General features: G+C 31.5%; 1 protein-coding gene across 3 annotated transcripts; it reads right to left on the bottom strand.

Annotated features, from left to right (window-relative positions):
- Positions 1–1,395: 1,395 nt before the first annotated feature.
- Positions 1,396–25,059, bottom strand: LOC112692155 (probable serine/threonine-protein kinase DDB_G0282963). 3 transcript variants are annotated; one of them, XM_025569867.1, is made up of 12 exons: positions 24,578–25,059; positions 10,057–10,219; positions 9,068–9,256; positions 8,479–8,772; positions 8,083–8,361; positions 7,897–8,009; positions 7,378–7,678; positions 6,508–6,712; positions 6,369–6,425; positions 4,340–4,480; positions 3,989–4,260; positions 1,396–1,810 (listed from the first exon to the last, which is right to left on the bottom strand). In XM_025569867.1, exons 1-12 carry the CDS (start codon positions 24,977–24,979, stop codon positions 1,641–1,643), a joined length of 2,586 nt encoding a protein of 861 aa, XP_025425652.1. In that variant the 5' UTR covers positions 24,980–25,059; the 3' UTR covers positions 1,396–1,640. The 3 variants fall into 3 exon arrangements, with proteins under 3 accessions (XP_025425652.1, XP_025405056.1, XP_025424931.1); XM_025549271.1 differs by having other exon boundaries at positions 6,508–6,715; positions 7,918–8,009; XM_025569146.1 differs by having other exon boundaries at positions 6,508–6,715; positions 24,578–25,058.
- Between the last annotated feature and the right edge of the window lie 2,489 nt (positions 25,060–27,548).

Below are 27,548 nucleotides of genomic sequence, written 5' to 3'. Positions count from 1 at the left end.
AATGAATGATTGTACTTACGTGGTTTTAAATGTTCATAATCTAGTCATATATTTTCAAATTTCTTCTGTACAATAAAAGGTAAATAATGTATTCAGAGTTTCAAATAGCACTACTATAATATAAATATTTATATTAGATATACATTATCATATACATATATTGAAAATGCATTAAGAAAACAATTTTAAATAATTTTGTTAGCTTAAAGTATTAAATGATGATACATCAAATTATTTATCTTAACACTAACTTAGAAAAATACATTTTTTAATGTACGTAAAATAAAGAAGAACAACTAAAGAACATTTATATGGTCTTGTTTTTATTATTATATTATTACTACCTCATTTACATCAATTATTTCGATATTAATACTTAACAGTCTTGACACAAGATGAAATAATCGAGGCGGTTAAAATACAAAAAAAACTATTTCATTTCGTTAGAGTAAGTATACACACACACACACACACACATACTGGCAAGTGAGAATTCACAATACTGCTTATATATAATCAAAATAGTGTACAAATATAAATTAATATTTGTAATAAGGCATGGTTCAATAAAATAAATAATAATTTATTGTTATGTATCAATGGTTAAGAGACCAAAAATTCCTTTGATTTATTTCTTATGGTATTTAAGGTGAATAACGTTCAATTTTTTTAAAGTTTAATTAAGGTCATTAACGCAATTTGAGTAAAAAAAGACTCAAAAAAAATGTGTCTTCTTAAAAAGTTTAGAATTATAGGTATATTTCATACATTTAGTTACTCGAAAATATTTCCATACTTAAATTGCATCTAGCCTATGACTGGGTCTTAGAAATTATTTTAATACATAACGATATTTATTTATGATTGTAGTCATTTAGAAGTCGAACAAACTTAGTGATAGATATACTGTTAGTAATAGTATAACAATTGTAATACGAGATCTTATTATCTTTAACTAGTTATTAATTTACAGATTATTACTTTTTGTTGGTCATTATTTTGGATATTTTATTCCAAATGAAGTTTTTAAAATATGTATTCACATTATGAACTATTCATAAAAAGACTTCGTACTCTGGGTACAGTTTGCAGTCTATCAATTGGTAACTTCGACTTTTAGATCAAATATAGTTTAATTTGTTGACATATATTATAATTAAATGAGTACTTAATTTAAACTTATACATTTCTACCAAAATATAAAGTAGCTTTAAACTTCAACCATATAGTACACTAACAGTATTTACACATTTGGAGTATCATTATTACTATATTTAACAAAAAATAATTTTATGGGGATAAAGTTAGAAAAAAAAAATTTTTGAAAACCCAAACATATTATAAAGTTATAAATTAAATTCTAATAAATATTTAAAACTAATTATAATTATACGCTTAAAACAACTAATAAATGAGAAAATTAAACATTTTAATTTTAAAAATGAATTACTGTATATATGGTTTTAGTAACCACTAATTATCCCTAATAGTCAATGAATTTTCTGATCAAGTAATGAAAATTAGATATTGACGGCGGAAATGTCTTAATTAAAAGAGTTTTAAAAAATAAACAAATGGTGACCTTGTGATGGTCGGAAAAATTAGGTAGGGATCATTAACGCAATTAAAATCAGTGATAATTAATAACCACTTGTATTATTATGGGATTTCGTACTAGTCATATGGGTCGGACCACTGCCATTTATAGTACGCACAGTATTTTTCAACGCTTGACGTTTGTTGCAAAACCAAATACGTATCACTTCACGTTCGTAGCCCAATCTATGTGCCAGCCCAGTGATTTCAGATCCTGAAAACGAAAGAGTTTTTGTGAATATCAATCTATGTTAAAAAAAGCTCAGTTTTACTATTTCTTTTTAAGTGTTTTCATATTTGTCAAATTATACGAAAATATTCTAAAAATGTTTAATTTTACGATCTATCAACGAAAAATAACATACTTTCATATGTTACGGCTTAATCAATAATTCAAATTGTAGAAGTTGGGATTAACACTTATCTAGAAATTATAGAGTAAAACTGAACCGATTGTATAAAGGTATAACAAGTTTTTTTCGTATTTCGAAGTTAGGTTAGGTTTACCATAGGATCTCTTAATTAATGCTACGCACACCTCAACCACCGATCAACATAAAATTGCTATCGGGATCGGTGCATAGGTACTAATTGCGTCCGAGATTATTACCAATAGAAGATTTACGTCCCATTAAAAAAGGTTCAAATAAAGTCATAGTCTACTTGCGCCCGGGAGTACTTTTTTGGACAGCCTAGTTGCGTCCCCGTTTTCATAAAATATTCATAAACAATATAAAATTACAGGATTATATTATTTTAAAAATCTTCTTTCGACTATAGCTATCATCTCAAACCATTAAAATTCTAAGGCTATTATACCCAAATAAAAATGCTCAATAATTAGTTAAAATGTATGAGAATGTATAAAGAAAATGTTTTGTTAAATATATCTGTGTGTTCAAATCGTAATTTGGAAATTTATTGATTAAACGGTTAAAATAATATTGGCTGAAACGTTTTTAAATACATTAAAGCCAAATTCGTTTTATCGGCAAAATTTTGAACAGGTAGGAAAAATAACAGTTATATCCGAAACTGGACGCAAGTCACCGGTTGAATTTACGGGCATTGACCAATTGCGCCGAAAAATAATTTCTTGTATAGGTTCAATTGCGCACCATATATTTTACCAATTGCGCTATTCAAATTTGCCTACCTTCAGATATGAAAATATTGTGAGTAAAATTGATTTATTATTTTTGTTAAAAAGTTTAAATGTAAATTAAAATGTAACTGGTATAACTTTAAATTTGAATTTATTTATAATATGTATTAATAACAGCAAAAAAATCAGTTAGTGTATTGTTTATTTTTATTATATTTATTTATTATTATAACTTAATTTTGAATAATTGACGATCAAAAAGTAACTTGTTAAATGCGAAGAAAAAAATAATTATTCATTAATTTACATTATATCAGGGACTAAAATTGTGTGCAGCACAACACACTTTGTGTAATACGAAATGTTAAGCGTTAAGTGGTTCTATTCTCTATATTATGGTATTTGTTTTTAATTTTACATTTAATTTTATTTTTTTTTTTATTAAATTATTATAAATATTTTTAAAATTCCAAAACGTATCATCAACAAAATCTAAAATTCCAACTATTTTCACTGTGTTATTCATTACTGTTAACGTGTGAAAGGGGAGTATGACAAAGTCCTTAAGTGTGCAGTACGAAAAATTATATATTTTAGCCTCTGCATTATATTAAGTATTTACTATACAATCGAACAAAAATCGGTTAAAAGCATTTGTTTATTGTACAATTATAGCTAACTAATAAGTTTTCCTCGGGTATTGTAAAACTTTTTGAGCGCAATCGGACAATCGACCTTAAAATGTTTAGAGCGCAATTGGTATACGAAAAGGTCATTTTAACCACGAATCGGTAAACTCGCGAATTTACTGCCCGGAACTGTATAAATTATCATCCCGGGATGCAAGTAACCAAGCAGCCGTCGAGATACCGTCGATCGGTACGAACATAGGCGTAACTTGGAAATTTTATTTGGGGGAGGAGGCAAAAATATAATTACATATCTAACGAAAAGGGTGTCCGAGGCTAAACGCCGCTTTACTATCTACATATTATTATATAAAATCAAGATTTAAAAGAAAAAAAAAAATTTATACTAACAGCTATAACCAACTGTTATGTACTTATTCGAAACAAGGTATGTTAAACATCAGAGGGGGCATTGCCCCTTCTAATTTATTTTGGGGGCAATTTCCCCCCTCCCCGTACACACACCCACAGTTTACGCCTACGGCTACGGATGTGTCTTGAACATTTCGTGTTGGCGTTTTGTTCGACACCGTTGAGGTTAAACCTGAGACCGGATCGGTATATTCGAACACCGCACGTGCAGTTTTAATAACCGTACCTGACGGATGTGTATTGCGCTCGAAATGACCGTTCAACAGCTCGAGGGCGTGCGGCGTGAACGAGGTGCGCCGTTTCCTTTTTTTGCACGACGCTAAGCTGTCGCCGCCGCCGCTTGACGATGCAGAAATGCCGCCGCCGCCGCCGCCGCCTCCGCTCAACAGTTCTACAGCCGCCGCGGCCGCCACGTTGTACCGCTGGTGGTGGTGGTGATGTTGGTTGTGGCCGCCGCCGATGTTTTTCCCGTTGTTGTTGTTGTTGTTGTAGTAATACCTGGACAAGGAGAACGGGGTTTTGTTATCAACATACCGCGCGAACAGATTAACGATTTCCAATGAATTATTTCGTTCACCTCTCCTCCATCATCCATTTTTCCAGTACGGCCGGGTTCACCACGCCCATCATATTGTTTGTTTTCACGTTATTGTTGTTGTTGTTGTTGTACACGTGATTCGCTTTTTTAACGCCACCGCCGTTATCCATACCATCGAACCTAAACAATATATAATTATGTTTGCAGCTCGAAAGTTTAGGTAACTATGGTAATCTCGCACAACCCCGTAATCGAACGTTTAAGCTTTAAAAACCGAAGAGGGTTAAAAAAAAAACTCGTATCTCGGGTGACGTTCGGGGATGAGCGAATGGTATTGTTTTATTGGTTTTTTTTTTTTTTGAAACCAATATACCAATACCCGAAAAAACGATTCCGAGTGACAGAGCTCAGGTTCTGTCAGTTCATGTATAGTAAATAAACCAAATATCTTAGCAAGGTAATTTGAACGTTTGATGTTATACATTTCGCAATAAAAACGGAATCTACGATTTGGGATAAACCGAAATTGTAAGTATCCAAAAGTAGCTACGTTTCGTTAAAATGTTTTAAAACTATGTAAAGTCTTTAATTAAATACCTAATATCGTTCAATGAAAATTCGTTGGAATATTTTATTTCGTCCTAATTTAATTTTGTAAAGTCTGTAAAATATGTTTGCGATTTTCCAGTAATTTTTTTTTTTTTTTTTGTTACTGATAAAATCTTATAAAACATTTCAAATCCATTTTTTAGCCTTAAATAAAAACCAAATAAAATTTATGATTTATTAAATACAAAAATTTAGTGAAAATTTGGAATTTTATCGTTTTATCAAAGTGAAAATTTCAAGTCTTTACGATTATTATTTTTTGAATTACGACGAAAAGAAAAGTTCGATTTAATCGAAAACCGGTATATTGTAAATGTTGCCGTTTTTTATAGCTTTCATCAGTGTTTCGTTAATTATTAAGAAAATTGTTGGGAAATTCATAAAATTATCCAACTACATAGAACTCATTTACTATCTTTTATTTTTTATTCGGGGACGATCAAAGCAATCATTCTGGTCGAAATTATGTACACGGACAAAAAAAGAATACAAATCGTCGTAAGACCAATATATTCCTAGTTTAACTCAGAACATTAAATTTAATATACAGAAAGTGAATGTCACTTCTAGTTACATGTTTAAATTTAAAAACATTAATATTATCTTAATCAAAAACAATTTTGAGCGAAGCTCCAATATTTTTTGTTGTCCTAACCAGTTTAATGGAATTAATAATAATGCTATTCCTCAACATTAATTTATATTGTCATTTTTATTCAGAAATCTGTTAACTTTAATTTATTTTCAAAACCATATATTGACTATTGACAACTTTATTGACGAAAAAATTAAATTAATTTTATATTTCTGCCAAAAACTCTTTATTTTCACAATATTCTGATTTCATTTAAAATATTTTGCTCTTTTTTCAATATTTAATATAATAACTATAATATTTTTTTGACAAAATATTTTCTCGATGGATTTTATTACTAGTATAATAATAAGTAAATATTTTCAATCATAAAATGCGTATACATGTTTTCAAATCTACAAATTATTTGAATTATTTAAAATATATTTAGACGATCACAAGAGTTCCGTGAACACCGTCTAATGCTATTAACCTAACCAGACATGGCCATCATCAATGCGTCATACACGAACAAGAAATAAATGGTGAAATCATTTAAGTATAAAAAACTTTTATAACAGTTAGTAACAAGAAAATTTAACAGACAAATAATTACCTTTGTTCGGTAAAAATAAAATTTGTTTTGGTAAATATTTTGTAGTCTATTAACGGATCGTCTAATATTTTTAACACGTATAAGTCGCATAAAATCTTTACACTAAAGAAAAAATTATTCGCCTAGAGTTGTACACCCAAAATTTGTTAAAAAAAAAAATATATTTATATGAACGGGAAATTATCGAAAAACACCATTGATTTATAATATTGTATTCGAATAAATATGTATTATATAAATAAATGGTTGTAAAAAAAAATATTTCTTACATAGGTTGTTGCGCAGCAGCGAGTTGAGAGGCGCACAGCATGTGCGTCGCCAAGGCTCTGAAAAGTTGAATACATCAATGCACTTTTATAGAACAACCTTTATCTACGACAGATACAGTATGTTACGGAGTTAGCTTACGTGCAAATAGCGTTCTGTTGATTATAGGCTGCAGCCGCAGCAGCAGCAGCTGAAGCTGGATCATCATCTTTTGATTGTTTCATGTGGCAGTTGAGTTGCGAAGACGGCGGTGCTAACGACTTTAAACTATTAATATTCGCGGAAGACGTCAGTGGCGTAGGCGAGACAACGTGGGCTGGTTGATTTTGCAGTGATTGTTTTGTGTCTTCTAGAAAAAAAATTTCCTATTACCACCGTGCAATTATTACAACAAACAAAAAGCATTTTATTACCTGCGAAGCCGTAAAAACATATTTGCTTTCGATATCGAGTTATTAATAAGCGCCAGAGTCAACGAAAAAACGTACGCCGCGGCGTTATTATGATATAGAAATGAAAAATTGTTTCCCGCGAAAACTATTATGTTTTTGTATAAAAATTAAATTATGTGCATTTTAAGTATTAATCCTGAAAATGTATAATAACACTAACAATACAATACTTAAATGTTACAAAGAAAATATGAAGGCCGTCCTGATACACTAAAATTAAGCATAGCGTTTTAAACGTTATTTTTTATTTTTATTTTTTTTTTCAATTAAATCGGTAGTATGAAATTTTTCGGAGTAGAATTGTTTTTCTTTCCTGCGCTCTTAAAAATTCAAGATATCAAGAATCTACTGATGCGTAATTAAAGATTATTATTATTAGAAGTTTATACAACTGCAAGTTAGTATGGTTAATACTCGATAATTTTATGATCGTGTATTGATTTATAGGCATTTTATTATAGCGATCCCAAACATTGTCATTGGTTGGTTGTTTGTAGTACTTGTAAAATTTATATTATGCTGGTATTATAAAACTAATCAAACAAATTCCAATGTTTACCTTCATTATCATTTTCATCACCACCCGTATGTTGATCGATCGCAGTAATTGCTGTTGGCCATACAGTTTGACGTTGAATTACATCTGCACCTCCGTTGTTGGCGTTGCTATTTCGTCCGTGTGCAGGAGACATGGGTGTCGCGGCAGTAATAATTGATGCAGCATTGTTGGTTGAATAAATACGAACATCTCCATTTGCACCTGCTGGCGTTTGAATCATATGAGATTCGTTTGAGCGTTGTACATTCATCGATTCGCCACATTCTTCATTTTTAGTGCGATGCAATAACTTTTGTTGCGGCTATTTAAATAAATTGTATATAAAGCGTGATTAATGTAAATGCAAGTATATTTATAATTTAAGTTCTTTAACGGGATGTTATGGTATATTATAATTATAATGGCTGCGGAGTGTTTTTTAATATACAAAGATATATAACATAATAATAGTAATATTAACAGTCATAAATATGCATAATGGAGGTTTTTAAGTATTGGGTAAAAACATTCGGTACATACCGATAAATAATTGTGTCTTACGTTGGTAAGGTCGGGGGATTGCCACTTTCGCCGCTGATTATTATTATATTGATCAATTCCAACTGTACCATTATTAAGCATACAAGGATCGTCTAAAACAAAAACACAAAAATATTAAGTGGTTATGGAAATTTAAAGTTTAAATCATAAAAATAAAATACTGACAGTTATTGTTGTCAATGTTAGCATTGTCTGTTGCAGTACTCGTAGTAGTGGTGGTGTCATCAACTGTAGTTTGTTGTTGAAAATAACGATTGAGTGGTAAAGATAATGACGGTTGATAGGTTTGATTGAGCTGTTGTCGAATATTTTTTTGCCGAACATTACTAGACGAGTGATATAATAACTGTTGCTGTAGTTGTTGCTGATTAACAGTGGGAGTCGTAATTGCGGAAGAAACCATATCATTTATAGGAATGGCTAGTATTGTTTGGGTCATAATACCTAGATAGTTTAAAATGATGTGTTGTAATTAATATATATACATGCATGATATTACGCACATATTTAATATTTACTAAAATTTTAAATTTATACGTAATCGTCATTAGTTCTAATTACCTCGAGCTGTTGGTATTAACAATTGAGCTGCTTGTAAGCATCCCGTAGTTAGTTGACCAGAGGTTAACAAAAGTTGAGGAGGTGAAGCTGTGATTTTATCATCTGGATGCTGTTGCTTTTGTTTATTATAATTGCCTAAAGTAGTATTCCAAGGAAAAGGAGTTTCTGTTGGTAAATTATGACCATTGATAATATTTTCGTCATCGTTAATAGCATTACTAAACCCATTTTTCTCTTCGTTTTCAACATCATATTCATCTTCTTCGCTTTTAGTACCACCCTCCTCCGATGAGCCTAAAATATATACCAATAACTAATAACAGATAAATCAAAGTCACGTCTAGACCCCCAAAGAAACTCATGTTTCAATAAATACATATTAGCCAGCGTTGTTGGTTTTCGCCAAATAAGCGAAACACAATTAAATGTTACCAACATCAAGGAAAGCAAATGTTGGTGACAAAATCACTTTGATTTGACAACGGATTATACATGTATACATTTTATACACATAATATATGTATATATACATATTGTGTTTATTATATACATATTGTGTTTATTAATGAATGTATGCAAGTCAACAAACCTTGGGAACGGGTTAGGTTTAAAGGTGACTGAGACAAACAATCGTCATTACTAGTCTCACCGTTCATACAATCATTTGCTGTGATCGTAGGACCATCGAAATCAGTGTTTCCTACAGGCTGAGGTTTTTCATTAACTGTTGCGCTTTCGATTGGATTTTCTGCTAGGTTAAACGAAATTATCGGTTCATCTATAATACAAATGTTTTAGATTAGTACAATTTAACAATGCAATAAATTATATTACCGAGTCAATAACTTTTATTAGCAAAATATTAAACAAATTTGTAACTTAAGAAAATAATAGATGTTTTTTTATATAGGTACTTATAATACTGTATTCATAGCTAAAAACCTAGGTACAAGAATAATTTTTCCATGGTAATAATTTAAAAAAGAAAACAGTTGTTATTATTTTGTTGTTTTTGGTTGTATTGTTATTTTTTAATTTTTACGGTCTTATAATTAATTTATTATTTTCTAAGACTTATTAAAAAGTTATATAAAATGGAAGAAAATTATTTCACTCGAAGATATATTAAAATGATGGAGAAATGTGTGAATAAATCAATATAAATAAATATAAGTATAAATCATTGTATACCAACGACCATTAAACTAGATATTATATTTTAATTAACTTATCATTTTAAATTCTAAATGTGTGTATACATTAATATATGGTAGAGCATACTATAATACTTTACAAGAAAAAGTTGAAAAAATGGATGGTCTATCTATATATACACATTACACTATCAACAACGAGGATGATAAAATAACATTAGAGTAATTTTATATAGATATATAAAATATTTAATATTGTAAGCTATTCATATACTTTAAAATTAATTAATTATTATTATTATTATTATTTTTTTTTTTTTTTTTAATGCTTAAAAAAATTTATTTTTATTTTTGAAAGGTCATAGTTTATTTTACATATATTTATAAATAATAAAAGTAATGTAAAATATAAATAACTAATTACGTATAATTTTGTTGTTTTCGCTGTTATTTTCTTCTTCCGAGTGTGTTGACAACGATAATGTGATTTTATCGTTATTGGTTGCTGGCTGTTGTCCTGTATTCCTGATTGCCAGTGACATACAATCTCCTTCATAATTACAGTTGTTATTGTTCACTACAGTGACCTGTTGATAATTATCCTATTATAACCAAGTACAAAAATGTCCAAATTTTTATTTTTATTCAGGAATTTTTAATATTTTATACAAAAGAATCTTAAATATATTATTTATATATACCTAATATAATCTACGAACACAATGTAATGGACGATTTAAGATCTTAAGGATTTCAAAATATATATTGTGTAATAATAGTGACAAGATTTATTGACGTGCACGTTTTCACTTTAACAAAAATAATACTATATTAGTTTTTAAGAATAATTAGAGATAGATAAGCATAACGACGTGGCTGGTTGGACCATAAAAAGGAACGTACGGGTATAATAACCACAGTAAATTATAATTCTGTGTTAAAGATAATTAAATTCATAAGCAACTGTGTAAATTTCACGTTATTACAAAATCACTGTTTAAATGATACTCAAATGTAGTTATATTCGTGATGATTTGTATATACAGTTATTTGCGCGCTCAAACTACACAATCACTCATATTTATTTTACCAACAGTTTAGACCTAGACCCAAACAAGACAAATATGCTACTCAAATACAGTAAAAAATGTATTAGTTTTCGGCGAAAAAACCAGATTTCCATAATAGTTTTCATACATAATTGAATGAATATTGTATATGCCAACAATGTTTAAGCTGGGTCAATATATAACAATTTAACTCCGGATTTTTTTCAGGGCTGACAATCGTATTACTCTTAAAAAGATAATAGGCCAAAAAATAGAAAGATTTGTAGCGTAGAAGTGTAGTTACATGATAGATAAAATGGATTTATCATAAATCTCAATTATGATTAAATCATTTATAAATCGTTTATAAAAGTTAGTGCAATATTGGGGTTTTGCTAAATTGTTGGTGTTACATTAGGATTAGGACATGGTTAAACCATCAACTTTCAATAGATAATGAGGCAGGTATGAATGTGTAATAGAAAATAATATCTATGAAAAAAAATAATTTAATACATAACTGAATGATTATGATGTTATGAAATTTTTAATTTCCAAAGATCATCGTATATTTATTTTAGCCAATAATGCGTTTTTATAAGTCTTAAATTGGAAAACTACTGAGTTTACAGGCGCAGATACGAGAGGGAGACTAAGGGGCTGATTCCCCCTCGGGCTTTAAATACTTCAAATATTTCAAAGATTACCTTAATTTTATATTTATTAACTATAGTAAAAAAGGAGAAATATTATACATATAACATATTATATTAAATTGCTTATTGACATTTAATCGTGATTATTTACATAATCCTTAATAGTCCTAATCTATAAGAATAAAAACAGAAGATTGGTCAAATTAATTTGTTAATAAATTGTGATATTTTTAAATTTTTAAATATTTTGCATTCTTGCCTAAGTTATTATATAATGTATGCAATACAATAAAAGGTAATTTTGTAATTAAAGTTATTTATTGTTATTTTATAATATACATGTATAAATAATATTTTATTCAGTTAAAAAACTTAAGCTATATCAATCTTTAGCAAAGTCATCAAAAAAATATATCATCGTATAATTAACACAATTGTTATAATCAAGACCTATAATGAATCATGACATGGACACCACAAGGGGAGTAAAAAGGGGTACACTTGCACCCCTTGGCTTTATAAAAAAAATAATAATAAAGTTTTAAAATTTAAGATTTATACTACTATTATTATTATTAAATTTTCTATCAACCTGTATTACTTTGTAGTCTTCAAAGAAACTAAAATAACTTTGTACTATCAAAAAATTTGAACAAATATTCCTACATTTTAACTTAAATAATTTAAGCATTATTTAGAAAGCGGTGTGCATACTATGCATGACACACTCTGAAAAAAATTTTGATAACGCCTTTGGTTCACGATGGTCATTGAAACGTCACTATTTGTGACAAAAATGTGATGAATAATTGAATAATTAACAATAAATGTAAATGATTTTTAATTTATTTTAGAATTAAATAATTTAATTTATATTTGGATTTAGTGTTATACTTATATGTAGAAATAATTTTTTTTTTTTTTGTAATCATAATATACTCGTAAAGTTTCTACTTTTTATTATTACTTATAAATAAATAATAACAATCATTTCGAACTCTATCTCGAGAGAATTGATTTTATTGAGTATAATTTAAAGTTTCAACTTACAAATGAACTTAATTAAAAGTTTAGATAATATATTATACCTTTCGTTACCTATATGTTAATATTCTACTAAGTTAGCATATAAATCAAAATTAAAATATATATAGGTAGACAATTAAATTTATGCAATGATTTATTCTCAGAGAGCAAGTTTAAAAATAAATAAATAAATAAACTGATAGTGAACGAAATTAAATTTACTTGTGATATTTTTTTTTTATTAAAGTGTAAAATGAGAATAGAAAAAAATTAATTATTTTGAATAATTTCTAATTTAAAAATATTACAACATAAAATATGGTAAATAAATATACATCATAATTTAAATACTTTTTTAACAACATTCGAATAACACTAAAATTAATTCTATAAATTACTAGATTATAAGATGAGCACTTAATCTAAGAAATTGCATGAATTAAATACCATAATTTTTTTTTTTTTAAATTAAAATTATCTCACAATTATTCAATTATTGCAATTATGTATATTTACTATTTAATTTGATGACATTTATAATAAAAAAATAAAAAAATTAAAAATAAATTTTATATGTAAATATACAGTCTAACAAATCCCTATCGTGTCTAACAAACATTTAAACAATTTATCTCCTATACATATAGGATTGTGTTTAAAAAACTAAATTAATTAACTACACACGCAGATAAGCAACAATGTGTGAAGTATAGCTGACTATATACATATAAGAAAACAATTAAAACTTTTAAGATAATAATCCACATCAGTAGAATCATAACACGTATAGAATAAAATTTAATTGATGCGATCGATCGCACACCTACAGGAAATGTATTAATAATAAATGTTTATGTTCCACAATATAATAAAAAAAAAATGTATAAAAATTTGTATGATGTATGTAAATTTACCGTGTTGTCGATTTCACAGTGTTTTTATTTTTTTACAATGTATTTAGATTCACTCGGGTGTGGTTGAAACATACAAGAGAGGTCAATGTATACATATTTTAGCGAAATTTTAACTAAAACCTAAAGGTATTTAGTATTAATGATAAGTAATAATGTGTTATAATATGATGATTATTAGAGTGAATTTTATAGTAGATGTCATGCAAGTTATACCAGCTATGCAAAACTAGCTTATAGGCTTCCTTCAATTTTTAATCTTGGATACTGATCACTGATATCCTCATTATTTATTTTACCGCTATTTTTTGTCATTCTACAACTAGGAATGAATTTTGAATTTCACAACAAATTTTTGGTAATAATTGTATTGTAATTCTATCGCGGCCATTGCATGATTTTGCATTAGGATATAAAAACTGTCTGTAGTTCACCGATAAACGTACCAAGATCTCACTAGGTTGGAGTCTACTACGAGTACATGGCTCGTGTTGTTCGTAGTAATCTGCGTTTCAGCGGTAGTGTCGACGTGATTTTCTTATAAGTTTACTATAAAATCAAAATATCTGTACCCCGCCGAACGCTTACAGTGATTCTTAATAAAACTGACAAACAAATGGCGCTACAACGGGGAGGAGGGAGGAATTGCGTCTTGAGTTTACAGAAAAACTTTGGCCCAATAAATTAACACAAACATAGGTTTCGACGACTGTGCAATTGTTGAACGAACCGCGATTTCCGAACAAAAAAAACGTACGAACGGTTTATTAGACTGTTGGACATTGAAAAAACGCCGTAAGTGCATACGAATATTGCGTACGGCCAATCGTGACGAATGAAAATAACTTGCATTTTAAAACGTATACGGTTCACGCTCAAGGGGGTGCACGAGGCGTGTGCAGGGAGCGCTTTGACGACGTACCGTATTATAGCTATCCAACACCGCCGTCTCGTCTGATAGTTAATAGTCAGCGGTGGCTATATAACCTTTTTTTTTTTTTTTTTTTTAATGCCGATGTGCAGTCTGCGGTGAGAGGTTTTTATTTCATTTTTTATTTCTCGCAATCAAATATACAAGGCGCGTATTTTCCGAGTGCAAATTTACAACCGTTTTAAATCTCTAACCGAGAAATTCGATCAAAACCCCTGCGACTATTATTATTGAATTATTATTATTATTATTATTACTATTACTGTACATCATTTGAAAATACATTTCATACTCAAATAGCTATAACATATATAATATCACGCGTAAGCATGTAATATATTTTATATATACATATATTTCCAACCAAATAGGTAATTATTTTGTTTATGATTATATACCATTGTGTATATTAATACCGAAGTATGCATATATGCATGTTTATGAGTGGGTGTATACATTAATATACCTATAGTTCGACTTCATATTTACTTATATACGTACTTGGTTTGCGTCTAAACAATTTTAATAAATAAAAAGATCTAACATATTTCTATGAGTATTGAATACGATTTCTAAGTACATACCTCTTGGTTCGTTTATTTAAATGGTAGTTTTGTAAACTCATAGAAAAATAGAACGTTGTCTTTTGCTAACGCTGATATATTTTCATAAATAAATACATTGAAAACGTTTGAAATTATTTTATACTTGCGAATGTATATGTTATACTTAGTTAAGTTGTAGAATTCTCCGTTATTTTATGAAATAAATAGGTATTTCATGAATTTCCAGCGAATGTTGGTTAAAGTATAAAATAATACATGAAAATTATACTTTAACTAATTACTTCATAAAGTAACTAGTTTTTTCTATATAATTTTAGTTTGATTTTCGTTAAAGTATAAAATACATTTAAATGTATTATGTTATTTTATTTATTTTCAACTGAATCAATTATAGTTACATTATTATTTTTTACATCCAAAGCTATTGTAGCATTTACAGTTTCAGAATATCAACAAAAGTGCAAAGCAAATATAATGTTAGCCGTATAAACAGCACAACTAAATTCAACGAATAATAAAAGCTCGTACTGATTATAGCAAAATATATCTGGATACATAATCCTGGAAGAGTTTTACAGATCATTTTTTTTAATCTCGTGTAATAATATACTTGATAGTAATATACATCGGAAAATGTACCGTTTTGTAGGTTACCGCGTATACTACATACTGTTAATAATTAAACCACATTTTTTAATTTGTTATCAATCAGTGGAATTTGATTAATATTTGTATTCTTCAAAATGTTACGACTACTTTGATGTCAATTTTTTTTTATACCAGATATAGTGTCAACTACAGTCAACATATTTTAAGTTTTACATTACAGACAACTCTTGAGGAGTGAAATACGTTATGTATTGGGTGGTTTATGTCTACCAGTTTTGGACTAGAAACCGCGAAAAAAAGAAATAATTTAAATACTTTTACGCATAAGCTACCAAATTAATAATTATATCTACTCTTTCAAGTAAGTCTGATCCAAAAACTGTCGTAAGACAAATTTAATAATAAATATGTATGAGACACTTAGTACCTTTCATATAAATTTAACTTTTTGAATTTTTATTAATTTCAATTGATTTTAATGATGCTTCAATGATGGTTATTACACGATATCTGAAAATTTACATGACATTTGAATACTATTATCATGTAGGCAATTGGTGAAAAACACTAATATAATTTCCGTTCAAAAAACTAAATATTAAAACTAGATTTATATTTTTTTATTGATAAAAGTATACGCAAAATTAATTAAAAAGTAAATTAAAAAATAAATAATTAAAAATAGTAATTTAACTAAACAGTAAACATATCTGGCACAGTTTACCAATTTAAAAACTATCTAAATAACCATTATAAATTGTAATTAATATGGCTATGCTTTAATGTAAAATTAAAGATTATTAAATGAATACTTTTTTATTTTGTGAATGCTAAATATATACATTGCTTTCTATTATCGCCTTAATTTGATTAAAACTATTTTACTGCATAAAATATACTATATACATCATATTACATAATAGTGATGGAAACTTTACTTTTAAAAACCGAGATTTCCATTCAGATAAAGGAAGCTATTGATTTTTCGACTAGGTAAGTAATTTTTCTTAATATTACTTTTTTACTTTAAATATAGAAATTATAAACAAAATAAAATAATAAAAAAAAAAATTACTAAAAAAAAAATGTATTACTTTTTACATTTTATACGTGTATCTAATATTATAAACATTATAACAACTATAATAATTGTAATACATACATTTACCCGTTGAGATCTTTCACATAGACATTATACCTATAAATTATTACTAATTCTGTAGCGTTCGTTTTTTTCAAGACGATAAAATTGTATATTAAGCATTGAAAACGATAAAGATGTTAATCATCTTGTTCAAAAGACGATTCTGAATGGAGATAGGTTGTATATTGTTTACATATATATATATATGTTCATTGTATCAGTATTGAATAACTTAGAAAAATTAAAAATAAGAAAATTTAAACGTCAATGTATTTATAAAAACATAGAAATTATCCGTATTTTGAGTTTTTAAATATTTATTAGAAAAAAGTCCGAAATTCATACTTTATAATTAAATTTATTTCATTAATAGTAAAAATAATTAAAAGGTATAATTTTCAAAATATAAAAAAATGAACTAATTTAATCAAAAAAAAAAAAAGTTCAAACGATACGTATTTAACAAAATGTTCAATAAAAAAATTCTTTGTAAAAATGTAAAAGTAAATATTTCCAAAAACATAATCTAAAAAATAAGAATATATTACTGTAAAACCAATAAGTATATTATAAATTCCTTGCTTTGTATATAATTAATAACATTATAAACAATATTATACGGCCAAGTTTTACGTTTTAATTATTTTTTTAGGGTTGCAAGGTATAATTAAGTTAGAAGCATTTTCAAAGTTTAGTTCAATTGTGTGATTAGAAATTTGTTCAAACATATATATACGAGTAGACTAGGGTTTACCTACATACCATCGATACAGTATTCAATTAAACTTTTAATGTATTTTAATTATAACCTTATGAAAAAAATCCTAAATAAACTTAATATTAAGTACTTAAATACTTATAAAATAGAAATCAAGACAGTAAATAAATCAGTTTTAATAAACATTATATTAGAAAATATAATAGTATAATAGATAATACATTTGAAACATATATATATATATATATATTAAATAAAGTATGGAGAATGTACGGAGTAGTTTGGTTGAAGTGTGTAAAAGGCCTTAATGGCCTGTATAGCACAAAAAAAAATAAATATTAAATACTATAATATATACGAGTGTTAAACCAATTAACTATAAATTAAATATTCAATATATTTTATGAAACGTAATAGATTTATAGATGAGAAATGTATTTCATCGTACGTAATGTTTACTTATACAACTTATCAATCACATTTGATTAGAAATTAAATTAATTCTGTTCGTATAAACATGTGTTAAATTTTTATGTTGTACTTTCATAACATTTTTTTTCGAAAAAAGACTTATTGTATACAATTTTTATTAAAATATTTTCAAGAGTAATGGCTACAAAAGTAATATAAGCGTTATTAAAAATAAATAATTATATGCATTTAACTATGTACTAGAGTAATTTGTTACTATTAATTTGTCATTATTTGTACATTTACATTCATATGGAAATATTTATATCCATTTACTATTTCATTATTTGATAAGACATTAATTATCAAATTCTTCAAGAATTGTTTATTATGTACTCGTATACACGTATAATTTAAGTAAAGACGTGGATAAAATATTTTCAAATTGAATCCTTAAGAATTGTTAAAACTATGATTAAATTATTAAATAATTATTTTTATTTAGTTAAACCATAACATTGATTAAATATATATGTATTATATATTGATTAGTATATTTAATCAACGACCATAATGTGTTATTTATTTAAAAGACGCATTAATTAATATAAAAATTATAAAATGTCTTAAATATTGTATCAATTCCAAATGTTAAAAATATTCTTAATTTGAAGTTTTTTGTGTATACAGTTTTCATTCATCATCGTAATTTTTTGCTTTAAAATAAAAATTAACATAAAATATATACATAAATCTATGTAGAGTTTTAAAAAATTAAATTCTCACATAACTTAATATAAATTTCATTTTTTTTAACACGTAGGTTAATAAGTGTCAAAATTCTCAGTCTTACAAGGTCTAATAAAAATAAATTGTATGACTATGATAAAATTAATATGATTGACGAGTGATCCATGTAATTAAGTACTGCATAGTAACACTATAAATATTATTTTTTTAAAAATATTTTTACAGAATACTATTAGACAGTAATGATGTATTACCAATGAATTAGATCGTATTAAATTTAAAATAAGTGTCTATTATTATTTTAATTTTAAAGTTTATTACTATCGTTCATCGTTTTTTAAAACTTTTTTTTTTTTATAAATAAAGTTATATACAATTTTATGAAATGTATTTAAAATACAAAAAATAATATGATAAAAAACATGTTTAATTTTTATATATAATAATTTTACCTCAGGTACATATTTTATTAGAATTTTACAATAATTTAGTCATATGGTACTATTTTTTATACACCTATCTTATGTTAATCTCTTTTAATGTTATAAAAATTAAAATGTTGAAAATCAAATAATTGTAGCAAGTTTAGCGATACTTTTTCTCGATTTTTATTATTACATTTCAAATTTTTTAGAGAACCATATGAAATATTGAACTAAAGACTCAAAGTGCTTAATAATGCGTTCAATTGATAATCAATATAATAAGGACTATATGCATTTTTGAAGAGCATTTTCACATAAAAAGAGATTTAACTAAACTGTATATGTATATGTGTGTGAGTTATTAATTTACAAATACATATAACGATGCATGAATATTGCTGTTAATTAATACTTGTTTTCTTGTTTTGGCACGAGATCTTTAACAAGTTGCTTCGCGTTGTTCGGGGTTTGAAAATAATTTCGATTTATGAATAATTTATCGAACGAATTAGATATAAAATGTATGTTTACGATTATTTTATAAAAACATTGTGTAACGTTTACACCTCTCGTCGACAATACACGTAGTAAGAACCATTACTGATTTTCAAATAAAAAATATTCGCGTCTTGTTCGGAACTGAAAATGTTGTGTTAAAATGTAAAAGCGTTTTAACGTTCTTTTATTCGACACCTTAAAGCAGCGTTGAATGTTTTCTACGTTCCGTCGGTATACGGCGACGTACATGTACATATTAATATGTCGTTATCATTTCGAAAGTTTTGCCGTTCATGTAAAATCATAATAATAATAATAATAAAATAATAATAATAACGTACGCACTGCGGACAAAAAAAAAAAAAAAAAGTGGAGGGCAAAAAAAAAAAAACAAATATTTTTATACGAGACGAGCTGTAGAGGGCAGCGAATTATAAAAATAATAACACAAATATATGATTATGTATATATATATTCGTATTTGGACGGACGTTTTGCCCCAGTCGGACGGACGTGAGCGGGGGAAAAAAAAAACAATCGTAATAAATAATGAAATGAAAAAAATATATCAGACCGCCGTGGCGGCGGCCGCCGCTGCCGTTGGAATAATTAATTACACACACACACACACACACACACACACACACACTCTCGCGCGCGCACACACACTCACACTCGTCCTCATTTTGCCCACTTCTCTTGCGCTCCCGTTGTCGGTAATTTTTATTATTTTTTTGTCGATTTTTTTTTTTTTTTTTTTTATTATTTTTTCATAATTCTATTTTGTTTTTTTTAACTCGTATTTTTGTTTTGTCCTCCATCTTCATCATCATCGTCGTTTCCTCCCTTCATCATCGCGCGACCGGCAGAGGATAGTTTCCAACCAGGATGGTCACTACGCGTATATACCTACCTCACATATTATGTATATAATATTTTTATGTACATTTATCACATGATGGCTTACCATTTGCCAAGGGGTGTGTTATTATAACTGCTGCAGCAGTGACAATCACATTTTGTCGTACCAAATATCATATTATCTGCGAAAAGGTGCGCGTATTTATTTTATTTTAAAACTGCATCAAGGCCTAATGCCAAAACCATCATATAACTTAAAATACTAATAAATATATATGTGTGTGTGGAGGAGAGCAAGAGAAACAAAGGGAGAGAGAGAGATATTATTAAAATTTTAAAAAAATGTGGTTCAATTATTTCAGTGACAGTGCAAAATAATATTATTGGTGGCGGGTGCGTTACTATGCTATACTACTCACCACTACCGCCGCCTTCAAGCTTATTACCCCCACACCATCGACGTCAGTGGTGGTAGCGGTGGTGGCGGCATCGGCGGCGCCGCTTATTTGAATTGCTAATTACCGCCACCTCTCTCCTTTCCTCATAGCAATGTTACTACTGCCGCTGCATGCAGCAATTATTGGATTAATGTAAATGAGCACCGTACCCCTTTTCCTCTTATACATATATATATATGCGCACACGTACATATATATTCGCTTTTGTACGTATACACGCGCACGCACACACACACACACACATATATATATATATATATATATATATATTTATATATATATATAATATATATTGTATATGGACAGGGGCGCAGATAGGGGTAAATAATACAGCGGCGGGAATACGAATAATGTGCGCGAGAGGCGAGAGATCATAGGCTGGTGGTGAGTGGATGAGTAGAAGAGTAGTACCCTTTTCTCTCGTACACACACCTCCCTTGTACCGACGACGATATATAATTATATACTATAGCTTGCAGTATATACCAGCGGTGGTGGTCGATCTGGCGGGTGGTGGTAGTGGTAGAGACGGTGGGGTGGACGGGTTGGCACCCCAACCAGCACCGCCGTACCACCGAACGGGCTGGCCCGAGCCGCGTCGGGATATATAATTAAAATCCGTCCGAGTCGCCGCCGCTGTTGATTAATATATGTAAATTTATTATAATACAATAATAAGATTACCACCGACGCTGCCTAGGCCCAACAGTACCGCTGCTGCTTATATTTTATATTTGCTGCCTATATATAGCATGTGACGGCGACGGTGGTGTGGCGGCCGCGTAGCGATGCTTCAATAAATCCTACTCTCTATTCTTCACAGGAGAAAACGTTTGACGTTTCAAGAATGCAATAATACTTAAAAATGCATTTGACTACTGCCTCTGCGTTCTCTACGATTAAATATTCGTATCTCTTTAGATTAATATAATATTTTAATCTAAAATATAATATACGATACATACATTTACATATTATGTATAATACTATAATATATATATAACGAGTAATATTTTTTACAAACCCGGAACGGAAATAATTTATGCGTATACAATATTATAGTATGCAATCGCATGAATCGTAAAGGTTATAACGCGATGATTACGCACATAGTAATGCTGGAATACAGCTGAATCCGACGACAGAAACAGATGGAAACTTTGTATGTTGGGAGTTGTACACAGAGATGATTCAAATTCGATTACACGGTGGTACTATTACTGCGTAATACACTTTGTACTAGGGTACAGCACTACAGATATTATTACAACGGAGTGCACGGGCCGATGTGTGCGCGTGCGTCTATGCGTGGATGCATGCGTATATGTATATGTGTGCATGTGCAACGGCTAAAGGTCGGAAAAGTTTCTCGGCGGTCCCTGCAATTGTATTAGAATTGACCGGTTTTACCAGCCTCGGTGGGTCGGTAAACAGTGGCGACGGTGCCGGTAGAAGTGCACAGTGACGGTCGGGTGGTCGTTGGACGGTAGAGATAGTTAACTGTGACAGTAGGCGCAGTGCGCTGTACACTGTCGGAGAACGGGAAGAGATGAAATTATAATTACTATCGGGTCTGTCGGGGCTCGACCGCGTGTACAACTGGGAGGAGTGCGTTTACAGAAGAGAACGTGTACACGGCGGTGGCGGCGACAGTAGTAGCGCGGCTGTATGCACGGAGAGACGGTTGACGGAGACGGCGACGAAGGCCTACATAGTAATATACGAGTAAAAGGAAAACGGATGGAGCGAACAAGGGGTAAGAGGAGGGCTTGTGCGTTATATACCAGCAGGTCGGCGCGATATAGTGGTGGTGATGGTGGTGGCAGTCAGAACGGGGTGGACGCGGAATGCATGTGTGTACGTATGCGTGCGTGTGTATATGTTACGTGTGTGTGAGAGCGCGCGCGCGTGTGTTCGTGTGTGTGTATGAACGGTGGCGGTAAAGGGTTGGTCAGTCGACGTAGTGGTATGAAATCAGAGTACAGGGCCGAGGCAAATGGGATTATTCACCCTCTTCCACTACCACTTCCGCCTTACCCACCCACCATACCCCGCGTATTCGGTCCACTATTACTATTACGTCATCTAATTATAATATCGTACCCTTCCTTATATATATATATATATATGTATATATGTATATGTATACAAGTATATACGGTTTTCACCATTTTCGCCGATTCCACCGGCGCCGGTTCTATAAATGCTGCAGTACTACTAACAGCAGACCAACGCCATTACTACCACCGTCGCTACCACTACCACTATTACCACTTGTCTCTTTGCCCCTTACCACCGTGCCACGTCGCGATTTTATTGCGCGTGTATCTACCCTCTCGCAGCTCCAGTGTTCACTATCTCAATGTATACATCTCATTTACGCAGCTGTGCATTGTACATAAGCTATGTTTTTTATACATATATCATGCATTGTAAACGTTTGGTCGTATTCATTCGTTACTATTTTATAATTTTTCAATAAAATTGCAAAACAATGTACTATCCAATAATGCTGTACAATATTTCAGTGTGCATGTACATCGTAAGCCAAGTATACTTGATTCGATAAGGCGGGGATCGGGCGATTTCCATTAAAATTACTCATCCGAATGATAAATTTAAACATGTTAAAACCTAATCGTTTTTTTTTTTTAATTTTCGGTTTTTTCTAATGAAATTTCGAAGGAAAAACAATAAAAATATTTTTGGAAATCGAACAATGTACTGTACACCTGTTCGAATATATAATAACGATTAAAACCGTAACCATTCCTCACTTCTAATTGCAGTCAGGTTCTTTGCATACTTTCAATCAATTATAAACCATTTTTCTATACACGATGCAACCGTAGAGGTAATTTTACGCGTGGTCATAATACACGTTAGACACAAACATAGATTTAATATTATAATATTCGGGTCAAATTATAGTTTTAAGCGGTGCGCAACATTTTCCACCGTTACGACCGACACAATATTATTATGCGCATGGTAAAATATGTATGTATACGAGTGTTACGCTATCAAAAACACTATTAAACACTATTACACTATTAAACCGTCGAAACTGACCTACCCTTTTAAAAAAATACGGCAGCGCACTGACACAACGACTGGGAAAACGAGACAGGGTGCGGAGGGGGGAAGGAAGGAAGGTTAGAAAGGTAAACGTGAAAAAGCTGGCTGTGTCATATTATTATACCGTCGACGACGACGACGACGACGACGACGACTACGCCGCCACCACCGCCGCCCCGCCGCCGTCGTCGTTTTACCCTCGCGGTGGTGGAGAAAAATTACATCGTCATTGTCGTCGACCTTTGCAGTCACCGCCACTATTCCAGCACACCGCACCGCTGTAGCGGCAATATCAGCTTAATAACTTATTTCCAAAGCTTATTACTCGCCACGCGGCATTTTAATCTCCCGGATCTTTATGCACATACGACGTATTCATGTACAAAACGTACATGCACATTTACGTGCGCATACGTATGAAAGCTGCCTGTTCACCGTCGTCGTCGTCGAAATCGATTCGATCGATGCTAAACCATTGCAATAGTAGGATTTCGTTATTATCGCGTGGACTATTTTTTTTTTAATATAAATACCGATCGAATCGATAGCGCGCAAATAAACAGACGTTAAGACGTGTACAGAAACGTGTGACACGTGCGTACATAATAGGCGTACAGACCGTGCGGGGTTGGCTTCGTGTAACGACAACAATAGAACACGACGAAGAAGCGAGGTGCTCTACCCGAGTGTCACGACGGCGTTATAAATGATAATACTAATGTCGTAGAGAAAATATTGTGCACGCCCTAAAGCGCACTCGCAATAATGATAACAATAATAATAATAATAAGAGTGTACCGGGGGGGGGGGGGGGGGGGGGGGGGGGGCGGTGGTGTAACGCTTTGACGACGTACCTTTCTGTTGTGACGCGGCGCCTGCAAAGAGAACGCGGCGCCTCCTTCGGCCGGGTGCGGCGGTTGCGGTAGCTGCAGTTCCGGGTGTCCGGCGACCGGTGTCGCCGCGGACGTACCGTTGTCGTTCGCGTCCTCGCCGCCGACACTGCTGCTGGTGCTGCTGCTGCTGCTGCTGCTGCTGGTGCTGTTGCCGCCGTAAATGTCCGCGAACGAGATGGACGCGTTGTCGTCGTCGCGGCACTGCGGGTGTTTGCGGTGATGCCGGTAATGATGACCGCCGACCATGGTCTTGGTGTGCGCGTGCAACCGGCGGCGTTTCAGGCCGCGGCCGTTGTCCGAGCGGTCGCCGCCGCCGTCGTCGTCGTGGTGACGGTCTTCTCCGTCTTTCGGCGACGCCTTCATGATGTTCGGTTTTTCCGTCTATCTCATCGACGTGCCCCGCGCGGGTTCCTGAAACACGTGCGCACGTCAAACGTAACCGTTGTCCCGGGCGGGAAAACGCGGTACCGCGGCCGCGTCCCGTTGATCGCGCGCGCGCGTCGCACGACGTCATTTCAACGCGTCGCGCGGCACCGAAAACCCTCCGCGTCGTGTTGCCCGCACGACGTGCGTCCGCCGAACGTTTTATTGGCGGATAATGCACGCCGAATACCGTTCTATTCAACTCGCATTGTCCATCGGCCGTCGTAATATCACGTCGCGCGTTCCAACGGCCGCCGGATAACGTCAATTGACCGTTACTAACCCGTCTGGCGCGACCGCTACGACTATCTCTCTATCACTGCTTGTCGGTTTAACCTCGTCACCGCGATATTGTTAGCAACGCGACGTTTACCCGACGCGCACAACACCTATTCGCGATCCGAGCAGCAACACGCGACACGGGACCGAATCGCTTTCGCGTACACGTATCCAAGGCCGTATCTGGGGGGGGGGGTCCAGGGTGTCTGCCCCCCCACCCCACCTCGAAACGTCTTCAATATCTTACGAACAATTATTTATTTTTATCACCAACGTAAATATTTTCGGTCAAAAATGACTCGAGCTCCGATTAATCTAATCGACTGCTTTTAGTTTTATATCATAATATCGTATGACTATCAATTTTAATAAATCTTTTTCCGTCTTATTTTTAACCGAACGTCAAAGGTTAAAATCTAAATTCAATGAAATTACAATATACATGTTTTGGACCCCTCCCGAAAAAATTTCTAGGTCTTGTGTGTATCCGAATTTCATTACCAATCTCCGTCTAAATAATTCGTTTATGTTTAAATTACCGTATTGCGTTTACGCACGCACTATGATAATCTTTGGGAAAAATTAATCATTTAATGGAAAACATAATTATTATATACTACATCATTTCCAGTAGATTACACATACACACGTACGTACTTACTCTCGCACATTTTTACAATATCAACGTATTATTTTTGGTTTGTATATATTTATAACTGCGTGTGTGTAGTAGTAGTAGTAGTAGTAGTAGCCGGAGGTAACAGCGCTGCTCCTTAAACTCGTAATTTTTAAATTATAATTATTGCTTATAAAACGATGTGAAATCGATTACTATTTTACGATGATGGTATTATAAATAATATTATATTTATAATTAAGTAGCCTATAGTATCCGAATTATGGCTACAGTGACGTGGCCATTATAATAATAATAATTATAATACAGATATTCGGGTATCGACGTGTATCTACGTGCGAACGCATGTATGCGTAATACTATGTATTGGGGCGTGTTGTAGTAAGCGATTAAAATATTAGTTTATGTACCTCGTATACGAAATATAAAGGCAAGGCAATAGATCGTTTAACTCGAAACACCCTCGACAAACTTATAATTATTGTCATTAACTCTATGATTATTTTTAGTGCTGCTGCTTAAATATTATTTGTACGCGTTTTCTTATTACAACATTTACTACGACCTATTCCAGAGCGCAGTTATTGTTCGTAATATTAATTATATTACGATACACATATCGCCGCAGTCGTCGTACTATACACACACACACACACACACGAATGACGTAATGATGAATGGTCACCTAATTTATTTTCAAATCAATAATTACAAAATAAAAACTGTTATGATACGGCGAAATGTTATTTATATCGCGGCTATTGTAACGAGAAGACGGTCGAAAACGGAAACGCGAGGGGTAGAAATCAATTAGAGTTTGTAATTTCCGTTTCGTTCGGATACTATTACTTATTTATAAACCTATTATCTATTTAAAATGAATGATTGAACGAAAATCGTGTCATCCGTCGAGACAGTGACGACGAGATACCGACCGAAATTCCGATGCGCGGGCACAATAAATATTAATAATATTTAATATTTATTTGTACTCATCATACCGTATACGTACGTACTCGTAGGGTCGTATAAATTGGAATGTTAAAAAAAAAAAAATAATAATATTATAACGAGTGTAAACGGGACTCGTATCGGAGTGCAAAAAATAACCGCGCATTAAGTGTTTTAAACGTCGAATCGAAAAAACGAGTATGGTTCGCGATGACCGCGCGTTGTACTCACCGGCGTAAATAATTTCACAAGCGGTGCGGCCGTGGTCGTCAATTAATTAATCAATTATTATTATGGTAATTGTGCCGGCGCCGAGTTGCCGAGTCCTCTGCTTGGTCAAAATCAATGTCCTCCAAATAAATTATATATTATATTATACCGCGGTACACGTAACGTTACAAAACGGTCGCGCGCATATTTGTGCGCCGTACGAACGCATTCGGAGTTGACGATGGGTAATAGTTTTTACATCGCGTTTCTCCGTCGGTGGTATTACGATTCACGATTGTTACTCCGGTTATTACCACACGGGTTACATTAATAATAGCAATACGGGATAGAAATGCTAACCGCGCGCACTAACAGCGGTGTAACACGATCGTAACAATTAATGACGATCGCAGTTGTAGCCAATAATTGTAC

This window comes from Sipha flava, unplaced genomic scaffold (assembly GCF_003268045.1).
Source record: "Sipha flava isolate LNK unplaced genomic scaffold, YSA_version1 0_pilon_pilon, whole genome shotgun sequence".
NCBI lineage: Eukaryota > Metazoa > Arthropoda > Insecta > Hemiptera > Aphididae > Sipha > Sipha flava.
This window is presented reverse-complemented; position numbering and strand designations above follow the sequence as displayed.